The sequence below is a fragment of the Balaenoptera physalus genome (genome assembly GCF_965194825.1).
Source record: "Balaenoptera physalus genome assembly, chromosome: 15".
Taxonomy (NCBI): domain Eukaryota; kingdom Metazoa; phylum Chordata; class Mammalia; order Artiodactyla; family Balaenopteridae; genus Balaenoptera; species Balaenoptera physalus.
This window is the reverse complement of record NC_138894.1, coordinates 58,598,781-58,620,275: the sequence shown is the minus strand read 5'-3', so window position 1 is coordinate 58,620,275 and position 21,495 is coordinate 58,598,781. Positions and strand designations below refer to the sequence as shown.

Here is a 21,495-nt window from a genome sequence, read left to right as displayed (position 1 = left end):
TACCCAAAGTAGCTGGAGAGTTACTCAGATCTTAACTTGTTTTTTCCTTCCTGCCATGAACTGGAAGGGGCGAGGGGAGGCTGACATTCAAGTATGACTCTTAATGCTGTGTGTGTGTGTGTGTGTGTGTGTGTGTGTGTGTGTGTGTGTCTGAGTGTTCTAGGCACATATGCTTCCTTCACTGCCAGGGAGGGAGATTTTACGGCTTTTGATGCTTCTCAGGCAGACGGTGTGAGGTGTCCTGGTGCTTTCCTAAGACTTCCTGTCAGAAGCTCTATATATATTGGTGGGTCACACCGTGTCTGACTAGACTCTGGTATTTGTCCTTGGGATCGTCGTCTTTTTGGATGAGAAAAAATGGGCCAAAAGAGTATTGTTCCTTTACAGTCCAAGACCCCCATCTCTTCAGTGAAGGCTGGGTATCTGGCCTTCCTCCAGGTCAGTGACCTCCTGTGAGGTAGAGGGTGAGTCTGGGAGAAACTGTCCTTCACCTTGAGGATCATCCAGAGCAAAACTTTAATCCTAAAATTGCTTCCATCCACCAGCTCTCTCCCTCCTGCCTTCCTCCACCTCCAATACAGACTGTGTGTATAGAAAAAACACATTCACTTGAATATTAGTGGGGGCCAAACAGGGTGTAGAATGGGATGTGTCCCAAATACATCATGGGCTCTGGAGTCAAATTCTCTGACACTTGCAGGATGACTGCTTTGGTTCCTGGTGCTGCAGACCCTGGTGCCCACCAGTGTAGCTGGCAGAGCCCTGATGCAGAGGAGGGGCAGCTGGAGAGGGTACCGCGCTCTGTACCCTCAGGCTGTCTAAAAGGGAAAAAAAGATAAGAAAAAATCCACACCAACAAAGAAAAATCTTGTCTGAGAAGACTCAGACATTCCTGGTTAATAACGAAAAGCATTCCCGTGGATGATGCTGGTGAAAGGAAGGAGCGTTGAGGGGATTCAGAGATGTGCCCTGAGCCTCAGAGATCAGCCAGCTGAAACGGAGCTGGGCTCCTGCAGCCTGAGTGCTCCCGGCCCAGCAGGCCACTCCAGGCTTTCCCTCTTTAAAAGGAGTTGCCCTGTGCGCTGTGCTAAGTGGACTAACTCCAGGCTGAGAAAGGCCTGCCAAGCCCCTTACCACTGCAATTCCCAAATCTCTGGGAAATGTCACAGTCCGCAAGTTGGTGCTATGTTTCATCCCATTGCATAATACTACGCCATTCTCTGTGTGTAGCGGCTGTACTATATATATACATCAGGAGGCAACATATGGCTCTCCCCATCCCCACCTGTCATAACTGTGACTATATCACTTCTGACGACCAGAAGGAAGCTGCTGGGCTGGGCCAGGATTCTAAATGCTGCGGAGGTAATTCAGAGCCATGAAAAGTTGCACCATATGCTTTGGGGTTGCCAGCTGCTTACGTGCATCGAGACGGGGTTTAGTGCCAGTCTGCAAAACCCAGGGGTGGCACTCTTCTCACTGCCGTGTGCACCGGGCGAGGGTCTGGGGTGCCACTTTTTCTCTCCCTGGAGGAGAATCTGCTGGGGACCACAGTTCTCCGAGAGGGAGCCCATAAGGAAAACAGGCTCCCCCAAAACCTGCCCTTGATAACATCAGGCCTGGCCAAATAGTATTTCTTTAAAAAAAAAATTTTTTTTTTTGGTTTCATTTTATTGGATAAAGGTTAAGAAAGCGCCAGCGTCTGAGAGAAGGAAAGCAAACGCCGCCCGGCTGCACCCCAGCCTGGTGAGGGTCCGTGGCGCGGTGAGGCACGCGTCTACCTGGAGGCGCTGGTCTCGGCCAGGCGGTTGTTCATGATGCCCAGCGCGCCCACGCCGCCCGAGAAGCCGTTCTGGCGCGTGTTGACGCACACGCTGCGCGGGTAGCCGTTGGCCGTCTCGGACAGCTGCTTCTGCAGCAGCGCCAGCGACACCTTGTTGGAGGCCGTGAGGTCGCGCATGGAGATGAGCTCGCCCGACAGGCGGCGGCCCTCGGCGTCGCTGTCGCGGGCCGCGGGGTCGGCGCCGAGCGCGGCCAGGCGGCGGCGCAGCCGAGAGCCCGGGGTGATGGCGTTGCGCCGGGCCAGGGGCGCGCCGGGCGCCGGGCAGCAGCGCGCGCAGCAGCGGCAGCTCAGCTTGCGCAGCATCCAGTTGAGCACCTGCTTGATGAGGATGGAGATGACGTTGAAGAGCGAGTAGATGCAGCACACGCCGAGCAGGATGAAGAGGAAGTTGCCCAGGCGGTAGAGCCCCTGGTTCCGGTAGGCGGCGTGCTGGCTGCTCACCAGATCCCCGAAGCCGATGGTGCTGAAGGTGACGAAGCAGAAGTAGAGCGAGTCCACGTAGTCCCAGCCCTCCACGCTGGTGTACATGGCCGAGGCGCAGCAAGACAGCAGCACGGCGAACAGACCCAGGATCAGCAGCACGTGGTACACCGAGGGCTTCCAGCCCGCCAGGCAGTCGGCTTCCGAGAGCGCCGAGCCGCGGCGGAAGGTGGCGGGCAGCAGGCCGCTGCGGCGCAGCTGGCGCTCCCGGCAGGCGCGCATGATGAAGGCCAGCAGCGAGATGATGCGCTCCAGGAAGAGGTTGAAGAACAGGATGGTGCCGGCACAGCCGAACAGCCCGTAGGCGATGAGGAAGGCCTTCCCGCCCACCGTCGCGGGGGTGGTCATGCCGAAACCTGTGGAGACCAGAGCAGGGGTCAGCGAGGTCCTGGCTGAGCAGGTGGTCCGCACCCTGCGCGGGGCAGGCATCTGCAGGTGCTGACATGGCTCCTATGCTGAGTGGCATCGCCCAAGTGGTATTTAGACATTTCTCTCCCTTGGTGGCACTAGATATGGTTCCTAATCTGGGCAACCCCTACACTGATGGAGGAGACATGGCCCCTCGTCTTGGGGGGGGGGATCTATAAATCAACATGGGTGAGGCAAGATGGTCATAGGATTGCTGGGGACCGGGTAGGGTGTGTTCAGTCCAGGTGGCTACATTTGACGGTCTCTGAAAAGGGGTTTATGAAACGGACAAATGGATTGTTTGAGAGTGAGTCCACAGCCTTCAGCGAGTAAGCGTGGCTCTGCCACTGGACATCAGCTCCTTCTCACCCAACGACCACCATCACCCTTGCTCACACTTGTAGCCAAGGGAAAGGTTTTGGCCCCGCTGGGTTCTGTGCTGCCGTGTGTCTGGAGTGGCTTTTATCCTGAGAGGTCTGCTCTGTGCCAGGGCAGCTGCTCAGTGCTTTGACTCTTGTAATTAAGTCTTAATTTACCCATTCATTCAAAGCACAGTCTTTAAGGGAGCTTCTCTATCAACTGATTTCTGCAGAAGGCTTGGCTTCCCGCCAGGATGCTCGGCCCATGTCATCCAGGGCAGTGCAGAGTGGCGGCTCTGCTCCTCCAGCCTGAGCTCTCAGCCAGCTGCTGGTTGTGATGTCCTTGTGGGACCCATGCTGCCTGCCTCTGGTTATGGGAGGGGATGTAATCCCTTAGCATGAAGATCTACTGCTGCCTGGAGGCTGAGCAGAAAATGCATCATCTGTCTGAGTGGCACAGTAGCACCTATCAGCACCTCTGTAGCAGAAGTTCAGGGGCATCTCTGTTTAATGCATGCCCGACGTCAGGAGGTCTACCTGGGCACTGTTAGTGGGGTGGCGCCAGCTCTGGGAAAGGGGTGACTTACCATTTCCCTAAAAAGGCCAGAGAAAGTTTTTTTCAGAATGATCCCTTGAACTTGTATGCTAATCATTTTCTAGATTCCTTGGAGGAAATGCCCAATTGCCCGACATTGTCTTCATCTTATGCTTAATGACTCAAGTTAGGAGAAAATCTTATAATGATACCTCTGTCGAGGAAGATGGAGTATGTCCCTAGATTCAGAATTTGGCCGTAAGAGTGTGAAAAAAGCCAAACTAGCAGTGTAACCAGGAACTCAATACAGGGATTTTGCTACACTTTAAAGCCAAACTTAAGTTCTTGAATTCATGAAGAAATCAGCTCTGAATCGATATGACTATACGTGGAGTGGGAGTGTTTGTATTTGTGTGTGTGTATATTTATAAAAAGTCCTAGGTTGATAACCCAAGTGTCCAACAGCCTAATTCATAGTCTGTTCATACAAGGAAATACTATACAGCAAAGAAGAAGCACAAACCACTGCTACTTGCAACAACATGAATGAATCTCACAAAAAGAATGTTAAACAAAAGAAACTGGACACAAAAGAAGTATCCCATTTGTATAAAATTCAAAGCCAGGCAAAACCAAGCTACAGTATCTTTTTAGGGATGCATACTTGGCTGGCAAAATTATAAGGGAAATCAAGGAAGTAATTTTGATAAAAGTCAGAATTGGGGTTTCCTCTGGGGATGGCAGGGTGTGGTGACTGGAATGGGACCCGGGGGACTCTGGGGTGCCGGAAATCTTCTGTTGATCTGGGTGGTGGTTACATGGGTGTTTGTTGTATAATAACTTTCAAATTGTGTGTTTTATGATTTTTTTGTACTGTCATGATAAGAAAAACTTCAAAATGCCTAGACTATTAGAACTGTGAGGGACCTTAATTCTGGTCTGCCCCTCGCTGTATAGGTGAGGGAGCAGGGGCAGAGGGGACATGACCTACAGCTTGTGGGGGACAGATGCCATACATGTGTCCTGGCTTCTAGCTCGGTGCTTAGACCATCATACACAGCACTGCTGCTACCCATGAAGGGAAAACAACACCTCTCGTAGGGGGATCACTTGGCTAAATTCCTAAAGAAATGAAAAATCCTGAGCCTGGAATATTAATACTATGCCTAAGAGGATATTGAATGGGATTTTCCTATTTTTGAGAATTTTCAGCTAAAGTCTTAAAGCTAAGAGTGACATGTAATATGTTAGCCCTCATTCTAAAGAGAAGTTTTAGATACATCTGTCATATCGATTAAAATAGCAAAATGGGTCTGATGACTAGTAACCCCTACTACCCACTTCCAGGCTGTACAGAAAGGTTAGAAATTATCCAGGGATAAGGGGAGACAGTCCTGAAGTAGGAGGGGTGCTGTGGCACCCGCAGGTCTAGAGATGGTGGTGGTGGTGATGGTGAAGAGAACGTCAGGCTGCAGCAAGGGCAGCCTGGCAGTTCATCTCCCAGTGGATGCTGGCTGAGCTGCAGACACTTGAAAGCTTACCCAGGAGCACTGGAGTGGAGCATGGTGAGGGTTTCGGGAGAGCCAGAGGTGTCTCCTGGAGTCTGACGCTGTGCTGGATAGTCCTCTGGGTCAGAGGCTGACCGGAGCAGCCCACACAGGCAGGGACAGGAAGAGGGCACCAGTGGGAGCAGTCTATACTCCCAGGGCACCTTGCACCAAGGATGGGGGAGAGTGACATGGGTCAAGCAGACTCTGCAGACGGCAGCCACATCTGAAGAGACTCTGCCCGGGAGGGCTGCCTGCTGGATCAAGGGTGCCTGAAGGGCGGAGGGCAGGGGACAGCATGCGACGTAGTCACAGGAAGCACCACCCGCTCAGGGGAAGGTGCAGGGCAGTGGTCCCTGTATTGGGGGAAATCTCCAAAGACCCATATGAGCTCCACGAAAGGGTATGTCTGTTCTAGCAGTGGGCATTGTGATGCCACCAGCAAAAGCTAAGAAAGGATGATAGTGGCACCAGTGATGTAAGAGCAAGAGGAAACAAACAGATGACCCCTCCCACACTGCAGGTCCCTGAGCCGGGGGCCAGGTCAGAGCTGGAGGGAGAGGCTGAGCTTTGATTAGAAGTGAATTTGAGGATGGGATTTAGATTGGGTTGGACATCTGAGAATGGGTCTCAATTTTAAAACTGGTGGTACTTAAAAAAATATTATTTGGAAAACTCTAGCATCTATCCAAGATGTTGTTAAGGAATCCAAAGGAGAATTCTTCAAAACCATAGATGAAGACAAAGCCATTTCCCGTGCCAGCCCATTTAATAAACTGGTTCCAAAGGCCCACCACTCACAGTGCCAGCCCCGCAAGTCTCGTTTCGCTCCATCTCTACAGCCTGTGAGGGAGGCACACCCCTGTTTAACAGATGAGGAGACCTCGGGTCAAGGGGCTAAGTAGTTGCCATGGCCGCACAGCCCAGAAATGGTGGGGCTGAGCCTGAAACCCAGGATGGCTGGTGTCTAACATCCACCTTCTCTCTGCCACCCTAGACTGTCTTCCGAGGGCACCGCAGGGCCTCCATGCCTCTTAGAAAACCAAGGGGGCTGGCAGCTGGGAGAGCACTTTCATGTGGGGGGGGGATGGCTGACCCTCAGTCACAACTCCTGTCCCCAAGGGTCCACTCTCCTCTTGTGGCTCTCTCTCCACTGACTGTTGCTGGGGAGAGGGGCCACTGCTCCTCCCTTAAGGTCTTCACCAAGGTGGACTCATCCCCCTTCCCGTGGCACAGCTAAGACAGCGGGGCAATTCAAACCAGACTCAACCCAGGGCTTGGGGACAGCAGGAGGAGGCACAGAAGGGACCACTGCTTGTGGCCCCCAGTCCAGCCGGTTGCCCCCAGGCAGGGGACTCATCTGCCCGCTGGGCTCCTCACAGGACTGCCCCTGCCTGACCTACCCCCGAGTCAAAAGCCATCTCCACTCTCGGGGAGCGTCTTCACATTCCTCCAAACTCCTCCATGTTTGGACTCCTGGCTTCTACCCCAGCACCCCCTTTAGAGTCTGGGTTTCTAGCTGAGGATCTGCCTCTTCCCTGGAGGACAGAACCCAGAATGAGACTTATTTTTCCAGCCACGCTTCTCCTTCCCCACAGGGCTGTGGCCTTTGCCAGGGCCTCTGCACAACAGCACCACCAGATACGCACCTGGAGCACCGTCATCCACCTGCTCATTCCTTTTTCCGGCAAACACTTCCTGAGGACCTGGTTTGGCAGGCCTCGGGCTGCGCTCCGGGCTCTGGTGGAAAACCAGACACCCGCACAGAGGATCCGGGCTGCCTTCTTAGAGGTTTTGCACAGCTCCCCACCCCTCTGCTGCCAGTGGCTCAGCCCTGGGCCAGGGCACAGCTTTACCCTGCTGCCCCCATGCAGAGGCTGGGCCAGACCTGTCCTGAGGTCTCTTCATGGCTGTGACTCCAGGCCCAAAATGATGCCAAGTGCTTGACTGGCTGTGGCACTCTCTGCCCAGAATGAAGGGGACAGGCAGGTCAGGAGGTTCTCTGTCCAGCACAGAGGGCACCCAACATGAGTGTCCCTCTCACTGCCCCGATTCCTGAGGTCTGGCTCCTGTGCCCACTTCACCTCCCTTTGCTTTCCTACAGACCCACGTCGGCTCAGCTCCAGAGGCAGGGCGGAAGGGGCACAGTCTACCCTCCTGCCCCATCAACGCCAAGAGGCTCAGAGCTCTGGGCTGCTGAGACCCCTGGGCCAGGCCTCTTGCTGAGGGCAGTAGGGTCCGTGCCCAGTGTTGCTGCCTAGCTGGATGCTTCCCAGGGTGGAAGAACAGTCCCCCAGGCTCTGGGGAGCCAGGCTGGCTCTGGAGAGGGGCCCTGAAGCTTCAGCCAGAGAAAAGGCAAACCCAGCCACCCCGAAAATCCCCCTTTCCCCCACTCACACCCTGCAGAGGCAGGCGTAATCTGTCCCCGGGTTTGCACCAAACCTCTATTTTGTTTATGCCACAATTGATCTGCCATCCCAGTTTGCAAAGAGCAGACACTTGGGGGCTTTATTATGCCACTTTGACAAAAGCTGTGAAGCTCATTCCCACAGCCTGTCTGGTGCCGCCTTCGCAAATGGGGCCCTGGTGACAGGGCCTCCGGAGTTCAGCTCCGAGAGCCTGGAAGTGAGATGGGGAGACCAGCACTGGTCTGAATCGGGCCCTGGGTGGCAGCCTCTGTGCTGGACACTGGACGCATGTCCTCTCATCCAGTCCCTCCAACCACCCTGAGAGGGACGCATCATCAACCCCAACAATGCAGGCAAGGACGTGGGCCAAGGCAACTGAAGATACTCAGCCAAGTTACCGTTTGTAAGTGGCTGAGCTGACCCTGAAGCCCTTTCCACTGCGCCATATGGGAAGCCTGAGCTCATCACCTCGGGGACTTGTTCCCACTGGCTCTGAAGTATCAACTTGGCGGAGGGGAAATATAATTTATAATCCAATCTGGGATACTTTTGAGCGCAAATAATTACCCCAGGACAGCAGGTGTAAACCAGAGCTGATCCAAGCAACTGGGATGCGTGATTAAAATGCAGATTCCAAGGCAGGTCCCACCCCAGAGGCTTATTTAGAGGGACCCAGGAATCTACATTTTAACAAGTGTCCCCTGATGATTCTAATGTGAATGGGCTAAAGCCCTTCCTTTAAGAAACAGTATTATGCTGTATCCCTGATGACCCTACTGGTTGGAATCTGCCCAATTTCAAATATTTTGATTTAAATTTCTTTTTTAAAAAATTTTTTCAGCTTTATTGAGTTACAGTTGACATATAAAACTGTAAGATATTTAAAATATACATCATGATGATTTGTTGGTTTAAATTTCAAGTGACCTAAAACCCTTGCTGTGGACATTGCAGCTGTCTCCTTAACAACCATCACCCCACCCCTCAACCTAAAGTGTAGCAGCTGGGCCCCTTGGAGAACTGACCCAACTGCCAGGGGTGGGCTCCGTTAGTCTAGGCCAATCAGGAAAATCCAGCCCCTTACCATGACTGGCTCAAGGATGGATAGGCCTAAGCCAATCAGTGCAGGGCATTTTCACGGCTACAGAGACTTGCTCAGGAATGGGCATGTGACCCCATTCAGGGCAATCAGATGAGAGGAAAGTTTCTCTGATAGTTTCTGGGTTAAATGCGTCTCACTTTTAAAAAAATACTTATTTATTTTATTTATTCATTTTATTTTATTTATTTTTGGCTGCATTGGGTCTTAGTTGCGGCACGTGGGATGTTCATTGAGGCACGAGGGATCTTTCGTTGCACCGTGTGGGCTTCTCCCTCTCTAGTTGTGGCGTGCAGGGTTTTTTTTTTTTCCTCTCTCTAGTTGAGGCCCGTGGGCTTAGTTGCCCTGTGGTGTGTGGGATCTTAGTTCCCCGACTAGGGATCGAACCCATGTCCCCTGCATTGGAAGGCAGATTCTTTACCACTGGACCACCAGGGAAGTCCCTAAATGCTTCTCACTTTTAAGAGCTGCCCTGGGTGTGGAGGGAGCAGAAGGTGGCCCCAGGAGTGGTTGGTGGCCACCTGTGGCCGTGAGGAGCCAGCCTTAGATGAAGCTGACACTGCAGAAGGCTGTCAAAGTATCCTGAAAACCCTAATGAGCTGTCCAATCAAACTGGCCAGGCTGCCTGACCTACCCTTGGACTTCCAGTTACATGAGCCCATAAATCTCTTTTCCTGCCTAAGCCTTCTGTGACAGGCAACCAAACACACTCCAGCTGGTGCCGATGGTTAAGGGCCTGGTTAAACATCCCAGGGTCAAGGAAATGGTATCAGACTTGAACTCAAAGCTTTGACTGCTGTTGTAGCCTCTATCAGCCAAGTGATCGAAGCAAGTCACTCTAACTCCTCTGAGCCTCTATTTCTTCATCTGTAGAATGTCGACCTCCTGACGCGAGCCCTCTCTGTGAACTGTAATACAACCTGCCAATGGGTGTTCCTCAAGATGAGACAATAGACAATGCGACGTAGAGAGAATGCCCATGATTAAGAAAAAGAAATTTTAAGTAAAGTGAAACACGTTTATTTACTGCGGGACTTTTTAGAGCACTCACCGTGTTAATGTGATTTATGAAACCACCAGGGCTGTGCTAACACTATCCAGCGTTCCCCAAACTAATTTGACCATCGAATGTATTTAGTCACCTCAGGTGACTTGAGTATTTCAAAGAGTAATATTTGGGAAATGCCATACTCTATCCTCATGAAGAATTAAGGATGAGGCATTTAAAAACATTCTCGAGGATTTCCCACGCTTTAAAAAGTCACTGCAACACTGCAATGCCTTTTCAGTGCCTGGCATGTAGAAGGTGTTGGGCCACGTCTGCTGAGTGAATGAATAGACTGTGACTCTACTTATTTGCAGCAGTGATTCTCAAACTCGATTATCTAGGACCCACCTGGGGATCTTGTTAGCTTCTGGGGTGGGGCTCACAATTCCAAATTTCTAACCTGGTCCCAGGTGAGGCCACTGCAGCTGGTCAGTGAACCTTATTTTATTTTATTTTATTTTATTTTTGAACCTTATTTTAAATACCAAGCACAGATGACTTATAGTATTAATTACCTTCAGGGGCCTGTCTCCACAATGAGATTGGGGACCCCTTGGGAGTAGGGACCAAATTATATTGGCTATTTGGAAGCATAGGTTATATGGGCTGCTCAGGTTTGAATCCTAGCTCCACTACTCCCTAGCTGTGTGTCTTTGAGCAAATTAATTGACCTTTCTGTGCCTCATTTTTCTTATCTGTAAAGTGGAGATGATAATATTTGTATTTTTGTACTCAACTGAGTCAATATGTGCAAAACACTTAGAATAGTGCCTAGCACATTAATAAGCCCTTAATAAACTCTTCTTCTTCTCTCTGTTCTCCACAGTGAGCAAGGGAATCATGTATAAATTAGGCACTGATAGTTATTTGTTGACTGAATAACTGAAAATAAATGTTTCAAGAACATCTCAAGGGTGAGAGTTAAATATCAGGGAGAGTGAGAAGGCTGAGGTGTGGGGTTGGTGGGCAGAGGAGGGGAAATGACCCATTAGGACTCATCAGATAAAATACAGGACTCCCAAATAAATATGAATTTCAGATAAATCACTTTTTAATGTAAGTACATCCCAAACATTGCACGGGCCATATTTACACTAAAAAATGCTTCGTTGTTTTTCTGAAATTCATATTTGACTGGGAGTCCTGTATTTTTATCTGCTAAATCTGGCAGCCCTACCCATGGCCCTACTTGTCTGCTGGGCACACTACTTTGAGGAGCGTCTCCTAACATCGCCCTCTCCCGGGATCCTTCCTGACTGGCTGGAGGAGGGATAACAGGCTCACTTTAGCAATCAAGGAGCCTAAAGGTCACACAGAACTGGGCCTTGCCCACCCAAGGCCAGGCCAGCAGCCTAGTCTTCCAGCGCCTCTTCCTCTCCAAACAGGGAACAGTGGGAGATGTGGAGTGGGCTGTGGGCAGAGGGTGGGGCTGCCATCGGGCTGCTCTGTGGTTGGAGCTGAGACACGGACTCTTGGGGAGAAGAAGGGAAGCTCCAGGCCACGTTCCATGGAGGAGGGCTGGACGCTTGAGAGGAGACACTTCCCTGGGACTGGAGCTCCAGGCCTGGAACCTCAAGGCTGCCCATGTCATCCTTCTCCAAATCCCTCCCCTGAGGAGGACAACTGACCAGCCTGGCCAAACCTTTTGGGAGGGCTGGGAATGAAAGGAAGGCTGGAAGAACTTTAGTGACGAATGGAAACGCGGAGGGGATAATAATAGCTGAAACGTGTTGAGCCCTCACTATTTCCGGGCACTGTGCCAAAGCTTCATGTGTATCAATGCATATTCCATCCTCACAGCTCTGTGAGGCACTGGGTAGCATTCATTCTAAGTCACAGCCTTTTTCCTCAAATTTTAACAGCCCTGAAATCAGGATGCATCTTACGATCAATGACTTGACATGGTTTATTTGGCAGCATTCTAAATTCTTAATGGTACACGTTATTGGTGCATTTATAATTGATGGTGTCTTAGATTTGATGAACTACAATGGGAACTATTATGATTCCCATTTGTGAGATTAGTAAACTGAGTCACACTTAATAAAGACACTTAGGTTAAATAACTTGCCCAGATCACAGAGCAAGCAAGTGGCAGAGCCCAGGTGTGAAACTAGAGGAGGGAGCTTGTGATGTGATAAGGGAGAAAGTTAAACGCACAGTTCAGAAGAAAGAGACATAGGTTGCTTTTGGTTGGAGCAGCAGTTCTTAACTCTGGCTCCATAATGGAATCACCTGGGAAAGTTAAATTAGTCCCCAGACCAGCTTAGGTCAGAAGCAGGGCTGATGTTCTCCTGGTGCAGAGACTGGGAGAGTCTTATGGAGGAAGAGGTATCTGTGTTCAGTCTTGTAGGGTGGATGGGATTTCGAGAGGGAGGAAGTAGAAGCCTGGGCTTGAGAAAGGTGTGCCCTGCTGGGAGAGCGCTATGTACAGGGCCAGGGTAAAGGGCTGGGTTCAGCCTGGCTGTTTCCTACGTGCAGCTTGGCGTCTAGCCCACAGACAACGTTTAGTAACTCTTGCCGATGGAGTGGATGAACCTGTGGCAGAAGGAGAAGGACAAGGCTGGGAGACCCTCCCATCCACATTGTACTCAGGCTGAACTTGCAGGAGCACTGTGGCTGTGAGGGTGTCACCCGACACCGCAAGAAGCTTCTCCATCATTTTGGCCTGGCATCCAGCAGCATGTCTGGCCTTGTAGAGACTTACAAACCCTGGAAACATCAAGCTGCAGAAGATAAACTCAGGGAGTCTCCCTTCCTGCAGGCTTGGGAAGGGCCAGCATCAGCTTTCTTGGAGAGTTGAGAGCAGAGGCTGTGGCGTCAGGCTCTGGCGCCTCCACTTGCTGATGGGCCAATGGGGACACGTTATTTCTCCCCCTAAAAGTGGCCTGATGACCGCCTACTTCGTAAGGTTTCTGTGAGGAGTAAACGAGGAGGTGGCTCCCTGGTGAGCTCAAGAAGCAGCGAGCTTAACTGGGAAACGCCCGGGCGAGGCCCCAGCCCTCACACTGCAGCTGGAGAGCCGAAGGTGGAGCAAGGAACGGGCGAACCACGAACCACGGACTAGGAGTTTCGGCAGAAAGGACAAGCCCCCCGTACACACACCTAAGACGACTCTACCGCTAACTTGCTGTCCCTGCGTCTCACCAGGCCTCTGTGTCCTCGGCGGTCCCCGGTGAGTGGCAGCGTCCCCTCTGGGCTGGCTTCAGGCTCTGGTCCCTGCGCCGGGGTCGGGGGAGCAGGGGGGGAGGCACCACCTTTTCCAATCCTGAAATCAAGGGTGGCAATGGGGGAGGGGGACGCCAGAGAGTGGGCCTGTGGTGGGAAAGCTGAGACTGTGGGCTGCGACGTTTGCTGCTGCTGGAGGGTTTGTCTAAATTGTAACCGAGATGGGCAGCTCCCTGAGGGCGCAGCCCCGGGCTCCTTCCCACCGCAGCCGGGCGCAGGGCTGGATGCTCCCTGACTCAGGACAAAGAGGCAACACAGAAAAACACAAGTCACATGGAGAAAGCGGACCCTTCCATTCTCCTGTTCAATTTTGCTTGTTCTCTGGGGGCCTTTGGGATGATCTTTGTTTGCTGAGAGCACGGGGCGTGTGGGGATGGCTGAGAGGGCAGAGGGGCTAGGAGAAGAAGGCTGAACCCCGCAGGCTGCAGGTCGGGGATTTTTAACATTAGGAAAGTTTCGGTAATTTAGGAGTGATGGCAAGTGACCCCAAGAATCAGCTTCGAACCTCGGCTCTGTTTTCCTCGCCAGTGGGGCTGATTGAACCTGCCCCCTCTGTGCGCTTCATCTGTGGGATTAAGGTTTTCTCTCCTCACCAGAAATCATTCAGCAAAATGAGTTATTAAAAGCCAGTTAACTACTCCTGCCTCCAGCAAGCTCCCGCTTACCAATCTCTCCCGGGGCCCGAGCTGGAGCAGCTGTGAAGCTCGGGCCCTCGGAGGTGGAGGGAAGATGACTCATTTACATAGAGCCCGTCCTCCGTCCCGCCCCCCAGATCTGTCCCTGTCTCTCTGATGACTAATCCTTTCCAGGGATGAGCTCACCGCACCTCCTGCCCACCACGAAAGGAGCAGAGCCTTAGCCTCAGCCCAGAATTTGGGGAGAAGACTGGCTCCAAGGCCAGGGAAGGCAGGGACGGTCCCTGATGGGACAAAAGTCTGGCCATCAAGAGCCCGCGCTGGGGCAGTGAGATGAGGAAAGCCCTGAAGCCCGCCCAGCCCTGGCCTTGCTCCCTCCACCTGAGGGTCCCCCACACACACAGGGCTGTGGTGAGGCTGAGGCCACCTCTCAGAAGGGCAGACACACCTGCCGTGGGGAGAAAGCAGGTCCACCAACCCGGAAGTGTCAATACGATGTCAGCTGAATCACATTTCATCTCAAATCCTAGATCAGAGAGGAGCAGATTTTTTTTAAAAAATTAATTAATTTATTTATTTTTGGCTGTGTTGGGTCTTCGTTTCTGTGCGAGGGCTTTCTCTAGTTGCGACAAGTGGGGGCCACTCTTCATCGCGGTGCGCGGGTCTCTCACTATCGCGGCCTCTCTTGTTGCGGAGCACAGGCTCCAGACGCGCAGGCTCAGTAGTTGTGGCTTACGGGCCTAGTCGCTCCGCGCCATGTGGGATCTTCCCAGACCAGGGCTCGAACCCGTGTCCCCTGCATTGGCAGGCAGATTCTCAACCACTGCGCCACCAGGGAAGCCCAGGAGAAGATTTTTCAAAGGGAATCTGCGGTGGTTCCTGTCAAGCAAAGGCCCCTGCTCTCACGTGCACAGTTCCAACTCCTCTCAGTTAATTCAGTTTTTATCCACCTGGCGAAGCTCGGGCTCATCGCTGCCCATGCAGCTGTGAACCACATTTGAAGGAGGGCCTCTGCGCCCAGGCTGAGGGGAGACGTGAAGAAAGGGGCCAGTGCCCTAGAGGCTCGTGCCTCGGGGCCGCTCCTCAGGGCTCCGAGTCCATCCCGCTGACTTGGCCTTGGTGCCGGGCCGCCTCGCCATACCTCTTCTCACAGAGGGCGGTCTGGCGGGCTGCTCCAGAGGAGCAAGCAAGCCAAGGAGGCACGATGAAAACAAACCGCACTTTAAGCTGCGGCCAGGGGAGCGCTCTGCAGGGTCCCGGGGAGCCCTGGGCGTGGCCTGCTGACGTGGCCCCTAGCCCGAGAGGCTGGTAAGCCAGCACGAAGGGCTCCGTGAGGGCCTGGCTGGGTCAGGATGGCCTAGACTTGTGCCCCTGGACTGAGGCTAAGGGCTGAGGGCGCCGCCTTCTGCAGAGGGGGCGGCGGCTGTTCCTACCGCACGTTCTGCTCCCAGCCCCCCTGCGGGGAAGGGAGGTTGGTCACTGGCTTACGGGGAGGGAGGGGCGGAGGGGCTGGACGGCTAGAGCCTTAGGCTATGCGCCGCACTCCGCTGGTGCGTTCACAGAGGGATCTCCGGAGCTGCTCCCGGAGGCTGCGGCAGCGTGCGGCTTCTGGTCACTATTGAGGAATGGAAACCGAGGCTCAGAGGAGTAAAATGACCAGTGAGAGAACACCACCAGCATTCAGGTCCCAAGCCCCACATTCACAGCTCTTTCCATTCCACCTCTTAAGGCCTGACTCAGCCTTTGGTTCAGAGATCGTGGCTGTGATTTTGTGGTTTTTGTTGTTTTTTAAAATTAATTAATTAATTTATGGCGGTGTTGGGTCTTCGTTGCTGCGCGCGGGCTTTCTCTAGTTGTGGCGAGTGGGGGCTACTCTTTTTTGCGGTGCGTGGGCTTCTCATTGCAGTGGCTTCTCTTGTTGCGGAGCACAGGCTCTAGGCGCGTGGGCTTCAGTAGTTGTGGCACACAGGCTCAGTAGTTGTGGCTCGTGGGCCCTAGAGCGCAGGCTCAGTAGTTGTAGCGCACGGGCTTAGATGCTCCGTGGCATGTGGGATCTTCCCAGACCGGGGCTTGAAGCCATGTCCCCTGCACTGGCAGGCGGATTCTCAACCACTGCGCCACCAGGGAAGACCCTGTGATTTTGTTTTGAAACATGCAAACAACTGTACCATGCAGGAGGACTTGCTGTGGCCAAAATGCCTGCCCTGGGCCTATGGCATGAGTCCGTACCAGATCCCAAGCAACAGGAGACGGAGGCTAGGGCTCAGAGGTGTTAAGGACCTTGTCCAACGTCCCAGAAATTCCAACTCAGGTTTGCCGACTCCAAATCCCACACTCCTTCCACCTCATGGTGATGACCTTGCCTTTAATCCCCTCCCCCCATTTGCACAGAGAGGCCCTGATGACTTGGGACCCAGATTTCTGGTTTTCTGAAAACATTCTTTCTCCTTCTGGTCCATTCTGCACATTGTCCCAGATCGATTGCATTGATTGCTCTGCCCAGATCTCTCGCCTGCTCACTCCACAATGAGCTCCCGAGTGACAGGAAGATCCGGAATTTCTTAGACTGGGATTCAAGGCCCCAACTTTTCTAGCATCAGCTCCTCTCTTTGAACCTTCTTCTTCAGGGCCACGAGTCCCCTCACTGACCCATACACACACGTATTCATCCGCCAGGTAGTTACTGAAAGCCTGCTCTGTGTCAGGCACTGTGGGGATATGAGGTGAGCAGGACAGGCAGAATCCCAGCCTGAAAGAACCTAGTGTCCAGCAAACATACCATGAATATTCCCTCCTCCGTGCCTTTGCACCCGCCATTCCCCATCTCTCAAAGTCTGCAACAACTTCTTTCCTTTTCTGTTCACCTACCTGAATTGCATTTGTCACCTGACAGCACTTAGAGTTCATCAGGCATTTAATTATGTGCTGCTCACAATGCCCCCTGTACTACTGACTGTGGTCCCACAGGATTATTTAACCTTGTGTGTTTCTGTGTGCCTTGCCAATGAGGACATGACCCGTGTCTTAGGTTTCCTCTCACACTTTATAATGCAGGAGCTCAAGGAACAGCTGCTAACTTCCTGGCAGAACCAGTGGTTTGTCTAGTGACCACCAGCAGGTTCCGTACCAGAAATGTGGTTTCCGTCTTAATTTCAGTTAATTTATCTAACATGTTTTTGAGACCTGATGTGTGCCAGGCATGGGGGAGGGGAGGAATACTCAGATGTACAATATTGTCCATACCCTGCTGCCAAAGGCCACCAGGTACACACCTGCAGTTGAACAAAATTGAGTCTACTGACTCACTTTAACAAGGGAGACTGTCCACCATGGGGGGCATCGCCGTCAGCAGGTATCAGAAAGGACTCATTCAGGATTTGGGCTTGAGTTAGGTGACTTGGGGGAGGGCTCAAGAAAGCAGGGCTTTGCTCTGGATTGGATGCTACCAAAGCAGGGAGCAGGGGTAATTCCAGGATTGGGTATTTTAATAATTCTTACCTAGAAGGGGGAATGATGGAGCAAGGCCAAAGCTGGGATTGGTAAAGAAGCAGCAGTTGCTCATGTTAACCAGATGGGGGTGTTTGGTCATTTTTGTGGTTTGGATGATGTTCTTATTTGGTCTCCGTTCAGACATGATTACCGGTGAGTGGTTTGGTTTTTACTCTCACTACCCCCTGGTCCCAAGGTGGCCTCATGTGATGTAGATGTCCTGGGAAATTGCTTACGTTCAAGGTCAGAACCCCACCCCCACACTCCCTGTTGCCTAGCTGTGAGTGCCGGGCCGGCTCCTGGCTCTCAGAGGTTGCTTTTGTCTTTCTCAAGACAGTTCTGCACTTAGCGTTCCATAAGATGCTATTCACTATTTCTTTTTAAAGAAATTCCTTCCAAGTCTTCCAGTTTATTTGGCTATATATATGGGAGACATCATAGAATGCCAGGAAACAAGAGAAGAGGTCTGGGTGGGCTTCCTAGGGGAGGTGCTACTGGCTGAATAGTAAAGATGCCTTACCCAAGCAGGTGGAGGCAGTGGGAGAGAGTCTTGGAGGTCTGGGCTGGAACTTGGGTTCAAGGGTCATGTGGATAAGACATCCCAGGAAGCATGTACGGTATGAGAATGGGGGCCCCTGGGGAACCCCAGCATTTAAAGAGCAGAAGAGGAGCCTGTGAAGGAGGCTCTCATTCACTCAACAAATAGTTACTGAGGGCTCACTATCTACCAGGCCCTTGGGAGTCATGAGTGATCAAGACAAAGTTCTCTCACGAGGCTTACATTTCAGCATGGGAGATGGATAATAAACTACAAACATAATGTTCAAGTAAACTACGTGGCATATTGGAAAGTGGCAAGTGTTATGGAAGAAGAAGAAGGAAAAGAAGGGGAAGAAGGAGAGGAAGAGGAAGGAGAAGAAGAAGAGGAAGAGGAGGAAGAGGAAGAAGGAGAAGGAAAAGGAAGGAGGGGATGGGGAGGGGAGGAGGAGGAGGAGGAGGCTTCTCTGGTGGCGTAGTTGTTAAGAGTCCGCCTGCCAGGGCAGGGGACACGGGGTTGAGCCCTGGTCCAGGAAGATCCCACATGCCGCAGAGCAGCTAAGCCCGTGTGCTACAACTACTGAGCTTGCGCTCTAGAGTCCACGAGCCACAACTACTGAGCCCGTGAGCCACAACTTCTTCTTTTTTTTTTTTTAAATTAATTAATTAATTTATCTTTGGCTGTGTTGGGTCTCTGTTTCTGTGTGAGGGCTTTCTCCAGTTGCAGCAAGCGGGGGGCCACTCTTCATCGCGGTGCACGGGCCTCTCACTATCGCGGCCTCTCTTGTTGCGGAGCACAGGCTCCAGACGTGCAGCCTCAATAGTTGTGGCTCACGGGCCTAGCTGCTCCGCGGCATGTGGGATCTTCCCAGACCAGGGCTCGAACCCGTGTCCCCTGCATTGGAAGGCAGATTCTCAACCACTGCACCACCAGGGAAGCCTGAGCCACAACTTCTGAAGCCCAGGCACCTAGAGCCCATGCTCTGCAACAAGAGAAGCCACTGCAATGAGAAGCCCATGTACAGCAACGAAGAGTAGCCCCTGCTCGCCGCAACTAGAGAAAGCCTGCGCACAGCAACAAAGACCCAGTGCAGCCAAAAATAAATAAATAAATAAAAATTTTAAAAGAAGAAGAAGAAAAAAGAGTTGGCTGAGGGGGTGGGGAGAGCCTGGGGAAGGGAGGAGGCAGGTTGCAGCATTAAGTGGGTGGGTCAGGGCAGGCCTCGTTGAGGAAGTAACATCTGATGAAGGACTGGAAGGAGGTGACATCTAGGGGAAGGGTGTTCCGGGCCAATCAACAGCCAGAGCAGAGGCCCTGAGGCAGGGAGATGGAGGTGGGAGAGAAGAGAAGAGGGAAAAATAAAGGAAACACTGGACAAAGAGTTGGTCAGCAGATCTCTTATGGACACTCTCAGGGCAAAGTTTAAGTTACACAAATGCCCCAGAATATGAAAAAAACCAAGGAAACTTCCACAAGCCTCTTAGATAGCCTCATCACCAGAGGGCAGACAGCAGAAGCAAGAAGAACTACAGTCCTGCAGCCTGTGGAACAAAAACCACATTCACAGAAAGATAGACAAGATGAAAAGGCAGAGGGTTATGTACCAGATGAAGGAACAAGATAAAGCTCCAGAAAAACAACTAAATGAAATGGAGATAGACAATTTTCCAGAAAAAGAATTCAGAATAATGATAGTGAAGATGATCCAGGACCTCGGAAAAAGAATGGAGGCAAAGATCGAGAAGATGCAAGAAATGTTTAACAAAGACCCAGAAGAATTAAAGAACAAACAAACAGAGATGAACAATACAATAACTGAAATGAAAACTACACTAGAAGGAATCAATAGCAGAATAACTGAGGCAGAAGAACGGATAAGTGACCTGGAAGACAGAATGGTGGAATTCATTGCTGCGGAACAGAATAAAGAAAAAAGAATGAAAAGAAATGAAGACAGCCTAAGAGACCTCTGGGACAACATTAAACGCAACAACATTCACATTATAGGGGTCCCAGAAGGAGAAGAGAGAGAGAAAGGACCCGAGAAAATATTTGAAGAGATTATAGTTGAAAACTTCCCTAACATGGGAAAGGAAATAGCCACCCAAGTCCAAGAAGTGCAGGGAGTCCCATACAGAATAAACCCAAGGAGAAGCATGCCAAGACACATAGTAATCAAGTTGGCAAAAATTAAAGACAAAGAAATATTATTGAAAGCAGCAAGGGAAAAATGACAAATAACATACAAGGGAACTCCCATAAGGTTAACAGCTGATTTCTCAGCAGAAACTCTGCAAGCCAGAAGGGAGTGGCATGATATACTTAAAGTGATGAAAGGGAAGAAGCTACAACCAAGATTACTCTACCTGGCAAGAATCTCTTTCAAATTCGATGGAGAAATTGAAAGCTTTACAGACAAGCAAAAGCTAAGAGAATTCAGCACCACCAAACCAGCTCTATAACAAATGCTAAAGGAACTTCTCTAAGTGGGAAACACGAGAAGAAAAGGACGTACAAAAACAAACCCAAAACAATTAAGAAAATGGTCACAGGAACATACATATAGATAATTACCTTAAACGTGAATGGATTAAATGCTCCAACCAAAAAACACAGGCTTGCTGAATGGATACAAAAACAAGACCCATATATATGCTGTCTACAAGAGACTTCAGACCTAGGGACACATACAGACTGAAAGTGAGGGGATGGAAAAAGATATTCCATGCAAATGGAAATCAAAAGAAAGCTGGAGTAGCAATACTCATATCAGATAAAATACTTTAAAATAAAGAATGTTACAAGAGACAAGGAAGGACACTACGTAATGATCAAGGGATCAATCCAAGAAGAAGATATAACAATTATAAATGTATATGCACCCAACATAGGACCACCTCAATACATAAGGCAACTGCTAACAGCTCTAAAAGAGGAAATTGACAGTAACACAATAATAGTGGGGGATTGAACACCTCACTTACACCAATGGACAGATTATCCAAACAGAAAATTAATAAGGAAACACAAGCTTTAAATGACACAATAGACCAGGTAGATTTAATTGATATTTATAGGACATTCCATCCAAAAACAGCAGATTACAGTTTCTTTCAAGTGCGCACAGAACATTCTCCAGGATAGATCACATCTTGGGTCACAAATCAAGCCTCAGTAAATTTAAGAAAATTGAAATCATATCAAGCATCTTTTCTGAGCACAATGCTATGAGATTAGAAATCAACTACAGGGAAAAAAACGTAAAAAACACAAACACATGGAGGCTAAACAATACGTTACTAAATAACCAAGAGATCACTGAAGAAATCAAAGAGGAAATCAAAAAATACCTAGAGACAAATGACAATGAAACATGACAACCCAAAACCTATGGCATGCAGCAAAAGCAGATCTCAGAGGGAAGTTTATAGCAATACAAGCCTACCTCAAGAAACAAGAAAAATCTCAAATAAACAATCTAACCTTACACCTAAAGGAACTAGAGAAAGAAGAACAAACAAAACCCAAAATTAGCAGAAGGAAAGAAATCATAAAGATCAGAGCAGAAATAAATGAACTAGAAACAAAGAAAACAATAGCAAAGATCAATAAAACTAAAAGCTGGTTCTCTGAGAAGATAAACAAAATTGATAAACCATTAGCCAGACTCATCAAGAAAAAGAGGGAGAGGACTCAAATCAATAAAATTAGAAATGAAAAAGGAGAAGTTACAACAGACACTGCAGAAATACAAAGCATCCTAAGAGACTACTACAAGCAACTCTATGCCAATAAAGTGGGCAACCTGGAAGAAATGGACAAATTCTTAGAAAGGTATAACCTTCCAAGACTGAACCAGGAAGAAATAGAAAGTATGA

General features: G+C 50.5%; 2 protein-coding genes across 3 annotated transcripts in view; one reads left to right on the top strand and one right to left on the bottom strand.

Annotated features, from left to right (window-relative positions):
- Window positions 1–340: 340 nt before the first annotated feature.
- Window positions 341–21,495, bottom strand: part of KCNK12 (potassium two pore domain channel subfamily K member 12) — a 56,127-nt gene continuing 34,972 nt past the window's right edge. Inside the window, exon 2 of the mRNA XM_082427820.1 lies at window positions 341–2,679. Within this exon, the coding sequence (XP_082283946.1) occupies window positions 1,778–2,679 (902 nt within the window). The 3' untranslated portion in view covers window positions 341–1,777. The remainder of the gene's footprint in view (window positions 2,680–21,495) is intronic.
- LOC309644222 (uncharacterized protein) overlaps window positions 10,202–21,495 on the top strand; it is a 175,712-nt gene continuing 164,418 nt past the window's right edge. Inside the window, exon 1 of one of the 2 annotated variants that reach the window (XR_014254300.1) lies at window positions 10,202–12,902. The gene's annotated coding sequence lies outside the window, so the exon portion shown is untranslated. The remainder of the gene's footprint in view (window positions 12,903–21,495) is intronic. The other variant, XR_014254298.1, reaches the window with a different exon arrangement.